The sequence below is a fragment of the Orbicella franksi genome, chromosome 6, assembly GCF_964199315.1.
Source record: "Orbicella franksi chromosome 6, jaOrbFran1.1, whole genome shotgun sequence".
Taxonomy (NCBI): domain Eukaryota; kingdom Metazoa; phylum Cnidaria; class Anthozoa; order Scleractinia; family Merulinidae; genus Orbicella; species Orbicella franksi.
Genome location: NC_138150.1, coordinates 27,730,856 through 27,737,549, shown reverse-complemented (window position 1 = coordinate 27,737,549; position 6,694 = coordinate 27,730,856). Strand labels below are relative to the sequence as shown.

General features: G+C 50.9%; 1 protein-coding gene across 1 annotated transcript; it reads left to right on the top strand.

The window, feature by feature from the left end:
- Positions 1–803: 803 nt before the first annotated feature.
- LOC145488935 (uncharacterized) lies at positions 804–3,764 on the top strand. The gene has a single exon (XM_081467789.1). The coding sequence runs from the start codon at positions 809–811 to the stop codon at positions 2,309–2,311; it is 1,503 nt and encodes a 500-aa protein (XP_081323915.1). The 5' UTR covers positions 804–808; the 3' UTR covers positions 2,312–3,764.
- The last annotated feature ends 2,930 nt before the right edge of the window (positions 3,765–6,694 follow it).

Sequence of the window (6,694 nt, the reverse complement as noted above, 5' to 3'; positions counted from 1 at the left end):
AGTTGGGCATCTAAAGGGGGAGCTCCCGAGGACGGAAACGAAAACGTACCCGCATGCGGAATTGTACGATTTCGAGTCGTATGGCGATAAAAACTATCGGAAAGAGCCGACAGGAGCGTTAACGATAGAAAACGCGCACGTACCAATCTCTGTGAGCGTTGGCGACACCCTGGAAAGAGAGCCCACCCACATCTGCGAAAGAGACCCCGCAGAGTTGGTCCGCAAGTTTATGGAAGAGCTGGAGAGACGCAGAAAAAGCATCCAGGACCAGGTGCGAGCGGAGTTTGTGCCAGAAGACATGCACCTGCTGCCAAAAGAGCGGCAGCAAAAAATCTATGAATGGTGTAACCAGGTTCCTGTCGTCGGGTTCAACTCAGGCAGCTATGACCTGAATCTGATCAAAAACCACTTCGCCAGCACTCTTGCTGAAATATCAAAAAAGGTCAGAGTGGCGAAAAAGGGGAACAAAACCATATTCTTGCTCACCTGGGGGGCCCGTTTCCTTGATATCATCAACTACCTTGGCCTGGGGACGAGCTACGACAAATGGGTGAAAGCCTACGGATGCAATGCAGTGAAATCCTGGTTCCCCAACGAATGGTTTGACACCCCGAAAAAGCTTGATTTCCCTGGGCTCCCAAAATACGAGGACTGGTATTAGAAGCTAAAAGGCGAATACGTTCTCACGCGGGATGAATGGGAGGGATGCCAGCGATTGTTCAAAGAAAAGGGCCTGCGCACCTTCGCAGACTGGGCGCGTTACTACAACAATCCCGATGTGGCGCCCGGCCTTGAGGCTCTGGAAAAGATGAGAAACGTTTACACCGAGAAGGGAATCGACATTCTGAAAGACGCTGTGAGCATCCCAGGCGTGAGTTTGCACTACTTGCTCCGGGGAGCGGTTGAGCGGGGCGCAGATCTTTACAGCCCGGGCAAAGAAGCGTATGTCGGGGGGCCGAGCCTGGTTTTCACAAGGTACCACGAAGCTGGAGTAACGAGGATAAGGTCTCATCAAATATCAGAACCGCGTCTTTGCAAAAGAATCGTTTGTTTAGACGTCAACGCTCTCTATCTTTCGACCATGCTCAGAGAAATGCCTTGCGGGAAGGAAAGGGTCAAGCACTACACAGGCGAGTTGCAAACGGAGGCGGCCAGTGTACTAACGCAAAGGCTCAAAGAAGGAAAATTGTTTGGATTTGCCGAAGTCGGCATCAAGATTCCAGAGAGCTTGAGCCCAAAGTATGCCGAGATGTGTCCTTTCTTTTACAACAAGCAGGTTCCTGCCAAAGCTGTGCCGAAACATATGGCCGATTACTTGACAAAAACCGGCAGAAAGCGCGGAGACGGAAAAAAACTTGTGGGGGCGTTGTCTGCAGAACGGATGTTGGTGTGCGCCCCTCTGCTGCTGTGGTACGTAAACCACGGGGCGGTAGTCACGAAGGTTTACAGAACAATCGACTACCAACCGGCCAAGATCTTCCCATGGTTCGTGGAGCAGGTGATGGAGGCGCGCCGGACAGGAGACGCGGACAAAAGCAAGGCTCTCCTCGCTGAAGTGTTCAAACTTCTGGGAAACAGCGCGTACGGGAAGCTGATTGAAGCTTTGGAGCGGCAAACAAACGTGATTTACACCAAAGACGAGAAGGTGGTTCACAGAGCCTTGCGGAGCGCGTATTTCTCCGATCTTGAAGAGGTCGGGCAGGCGTATGAGCTGGAAAGCCGGAAGCCTCGGGTCACAATCAGAAGGCCGTTTCAGATTGGAATCGCTGTCTACCAGCTGGCGAAGCTGCGGATGTTGGAATTCTACTACGACTTTCTCGACAAGTATGTTGACAGAAGAGATTTTGAGCTGATCCAGATGGACACGGACAGCAACTACCTGGCAATCTCCGGAGAGCGGCTCGAGGACATTGTCCGGCCAGAGCTGAAGCAAGAATTCGAGGCGGAAAAAAATCAGTGGCTGGCGTGGGACAAGCGGAGCGGCCGGACCCCAGGCCTCTTCAAACTTGAGTTCGAGGGCAGCCGGATGATCGCGCTCTGCTCGAAGTGCTATTACGCCGACGAAGGAGAGGGCGAAAAAAAGAAGTTAAGCACGAAGGGGATGTCAAAGAAGCAGAACGAGATAACGTGGCAGCGTTTTAAGGAAGCGCTGGAAGGCAGCAAAGATATGGCAACCAACAGAGGTTTCAGGATGCGGGACGGGCAGATGGTCACTTACGAGCAGCAGAAGCTGGGGCTGAGCGCTTATTACGACAAGCGGTGGGTGCTGCCTGATGGGATACATACCGAACCAATCGAATTTCACATTTAGTTCGCGTTAGCCGGAGGAAGAGTAGTGTTTGGAGGGACAACGAGCAGTTCTTCACGGACGAAGCCGCGCTTGGGGCCGTCGCGCAGATAGTAGAGAGTGGGTTGATCCGGTTTGGTGAAAGATCTTTCAATTCTGTAAACTTTCAAAGACCAGATTGGATCCGTGGCTCTTTTTACACCCCTTCAAGCTCGCCGGGTTGGTAGAGATAACGAACTTGGACAAGAGAGGGGAGTATTTTTTCGCTTTTTCCAACAGGCCTTGAATAAGATGCCGACGGCCACGCATAAACAGATTTTTCTTTGATGGCAACGGCGGGTTTCTTGCCGATAAGGCGTGTGACCTCGTTGTTCAAAGCCGAAACAACTTCAGGAAGTCTTTTCACCCAGGCAGTGGACCGCTGGCCCTCAGGGAGTCGCATTTCCACGGCGTACTGGTGGCCGAACAAGCGCTCAGCCAGGGTGCGGTTGAAACGCTCGACAATGGCCAGGTCGCAGTGAATGTCAACGCGCCCGCGCCGGATGTATGTTTTGTGCTTGTCCATCTCTTTTGTAACAGCGCCCATGAATTCGCGCCCGGGGTCAACCTGCAGCATTTCAGGCCATTTAAGAGGCGAGCGCTTGTAAATCTACTGAAAGGCAAGGGCGACCTCATCAGAATTTTTCGAAGTCAGGGGTTCGGCCTCTTTGTAGCGGCTGGCCACGTCGACAACGGCCACGAGGGAGCTTGTCGCGCGGCAGAAAAAGAAGGTCCGCCTGGTGGACCACGTTGGGCGTGGAAACGTCGAATTTCGAGCGAGGAATTCGCTTCGGCGGGGGAAGGAATATCTGCCAGAGCGCTTGCCTGATCAGCCACTTTTTTGCGGTTTCTTCAGGTACCTTGGCGGCTTCAGCTAATTTTTTTAATCGCGGCGATACCTTTCTAGTAGCCCCCGGGGCCGTAGTATATCTTTGCGAGTTTGGCGTCCATAGCGCTACTATAAGTAAGGCGTAAAAAAGTTTAAAGGAACCGGAAGGCTGCGTGGCCCAGAGCGAGAGCGCCGGCACCTACGAACATGAGTTCACCCTTTTTCTGCTGCTCGCTTGGCTGATAGAAATCTGAGAACTTGGGCTCCTTGGGGGGTATCATTCGTTCGTCAGGATGCGCCTGGTTGTAGACTTTGCAGGCATAGTCGGTGTTGGTGAATTTCTGCTTGGCCTCCGCCTTTATTTCCGCGTTTGTCGCAATCCAGTCGAGAAGATTGGTGTGGTCGCGCGTGTATTTGGCGTAAGTCGCTTGATAATCTTCAAGAGCTTTGTCATGGCGCTTTTTTTCTTCAAGCGCGGCTTTGTCGCCCCCGCCAAGCGCCCTCGCCAGATAATTGCCACCGACAAAAGCCGTGGCGTTCAACACAGCCCCGCCAACCATAATCGCGATACTCGCCATGGTGCTATATTGCACAGACTTTTTTTCAGATCATTATTTCAAACGCTGTCAGGAAGGATTTTTTGGTCCTCGAGGTACTTTTTGAGCGCAATGCCGCTCGCCATGACGGCGGTGAACTTCACGTAATTCATCGCACTGCTGCTGGGATCAGAAGTGAAATTCTCTTTCACAACCTTTTTTGCGGCCCAGCCGATGCCAGCGGCTAAGCCCGTGAGAGTAGCAGCGTCAATGACGGTCTTGACAAGCTTGTTGTCGGACATGGCGCGTTTGATATAAGAAAATAACAAAAGTTTAAAACGAAATTAATTTATATCACTTCTTCTTCTTCTTTTTCTTCTTTTATTCTTCTTATTTCTTCATCTTTTTCTTTTATTCTTCTTTCCATTTCTCTTTTCATTGCCCTTTCTGCGGACGTTTCAAAAAATGTTTCGTCGGTAAGATACATTATTTCTTTGAAAGCTTTTTTACGGTAAAGTCGTACCATAATAGCCCAATGCCACCAATTGCGGCTGAATGGATGAGAATCTGCGGAAGGCCAACTTTGCGCATGTTAAGATATATTCAACTCGGAAAAGTTTAAATCATTTTTTAAAATCCTTTTGGCTGTGGCGCGCGAGCAGATTCTGTATCAATACGCACGGGGCTCAGGTACGGGGACTCAGGCTTTTTTTTGGCGAATGCGGCCTTGAGCTCTTCACGTTTGTAATAAATCCCGAGCAGTGAAACGGCTATGCTGCCAACAGCAAGCCATTGGGTGGTGCTGAGGCTGCTGCTCTTTGTGCTTCCGCCTTCTGTTGTCGGGGCTGGCTCAGGGGATGGCTCAGGGGCAGCTGTGGCGGCTTTCGCCTTGTTGTTCGCCATATAAGCCTCTGCTGCTTTTTTCTGTTGCTCCCGGGCCAGCCGCGTTTTTTCAGCAACCATTTTTCCAGCGGCCACACGCTTGGGATTTTTACGCGCTGCGTGGTTGCAGTCGGAGTTGTCGCTTGCTGTGTGATATCGCCGGCAGGTGATGTCTGGGTCTCGACCTGAGGTGCGCTCTCGGATTGTTCGGTAGACATTCTGAAACAAATGCGTATTCTAAGCGAATGAAAAATGTTTAATTAATAACAAATTTTGTCAGCACCCCCTCTGCAGTTGTTGATGATTGCTGACCAGTTATTTTGCAGTTGCTGATCCGGGTACTTCATCAACACCCTCAAGCGGATAGCCGTATTCATCACGAGAAGGGTGGATCTGCTCCGACAACTGTGGACTAAAATCAATATGTTTTGTGGTGATGAACACCGCGTTGGCCGCTGCAAGAAACCGGCCGCACTTCAAAGCGAAGTTGCCGGACAGATTGGAGAGCTCTTTGTTTATGATGTAGTCGTTTCTGAGTTCTTTTTGGTAAGCGTCGATGTCTTTGATTTTGACGGTCATTCCGACCGCTTTGGATACAAGAAAAATGAAGCTGTCGCTCAGGCTTTCTGTTGTCTTGGAGCCCACGTACGTCTCGTAGAGTTTGGTGTATTTCTCGACCTCTTTGTCGCTCAGGCGCTTCACCTGCTCGTGGGTTAGCTACACTCCGATGGCGTCTTTGGCTTTTCCTATAGACACCAGCACGGCCAGCTGCTCGCGAAGAACAGGAATGTCAGGTCCGGGGGCGGTTGGAACCAGGCCACCTGCTGGACCACTCGGCTCGGGCTCGGTTTGAAGAAGGTTCATAACTTCTGATAACGCGGCCTCTTCTTCAGCCATTGTTCAAGGGTAGATACAACTTTCATTTTTTTTATTCAAAATAACTTTACCCCGTAGGGGTGGCGAAGCGCGAACACAAGATAAGAGAACTTTCGCTCTTTCAGCTTTGAAACCAGACCTTTGTACTCATCCGGAGAGAGTTCGCCGGCGTAATCCTCGAAGATGGCTTTCGTGGTCTTGGCCGAGGGGGTGTAAAAGAGGACGATCGCTACCACGTTCTCCCGGAAGGAAGCTGTTATGCCGGTCATCTTCTGGGTCAGCACCCAAACGCTGATGCCCATATGTCGGGCAGAAAATGCGAGATTTACCAGCTCGCCAGTTCGCCCTTTCACGTCTTTGGAGGCTGCGCAATCGTCGAGGATTATGAGCGTGTTGGCGCCCTCGAAAAGCCATCTCACGAGCTTCAACCATTTTTCCACGTCGTGCTGCTCGCATACAACCACATCCATTCTTGGGTCGTTTTCACCAATTCGGTGGTAGGTCTTGTTGTGCGCGAATGTCGGGCAGATGAGCACGATGTAGTCGAACTTAAAGGGGAAAGGGCCGTAGATCTGGTCCACCACAAACCTTGATTTGCCTGAATTAGTCGGACCCACGATGAGAGCGTTGAATGGAATCTCGCCTGGGTCCATGTTCATATCAAAACTGTACAAATTCTAGCTGTCTGTCCATAATGTTGAACTGGAAGTCGGAGATGACGAATACATGGCATTTCACGTCGCCTGAGCCTTCGGCTTTCTGCTCAATTTCCAGCTGGACACCGTCCATACTGTTCACAATCCGCGTGCCGCTGCCGTGCATTTCTTGGTCCGCCATGGAGCGCATATCAATCACAAGCCCGAACTTATCATCGGTGTAAAACTTTGTCATATTCATGTGCTAGGTTTTACTTTTTTCTTTCACAAACAAGTTGCGGGCCTCTTCCCACATATCCTTGCCTTCGATGCTGTTGTTGTAAAGCATGCTGGGCGCGCCGTTGACTGTGACGCTGACTTTCGTCAGATCAGGGAAGATGAATTTTTCTGAATCTCTGGCGCCCGAAGTATACGGCTCTACAAACAGGAGGAGGGCTTTTAGTGACCTTCTTTGGGCGTTGACTTTGACGTTGATCCTCTTGTCAGTGTCCTTTTTGAAGGCCACCTCTTTGTCATGCAGCACGTGGTCGTAAGTGAACTCTTTGCCGCTGGAGTAAACGCTCCTTGCCTCGTCTGCCAGAGTCTTGCT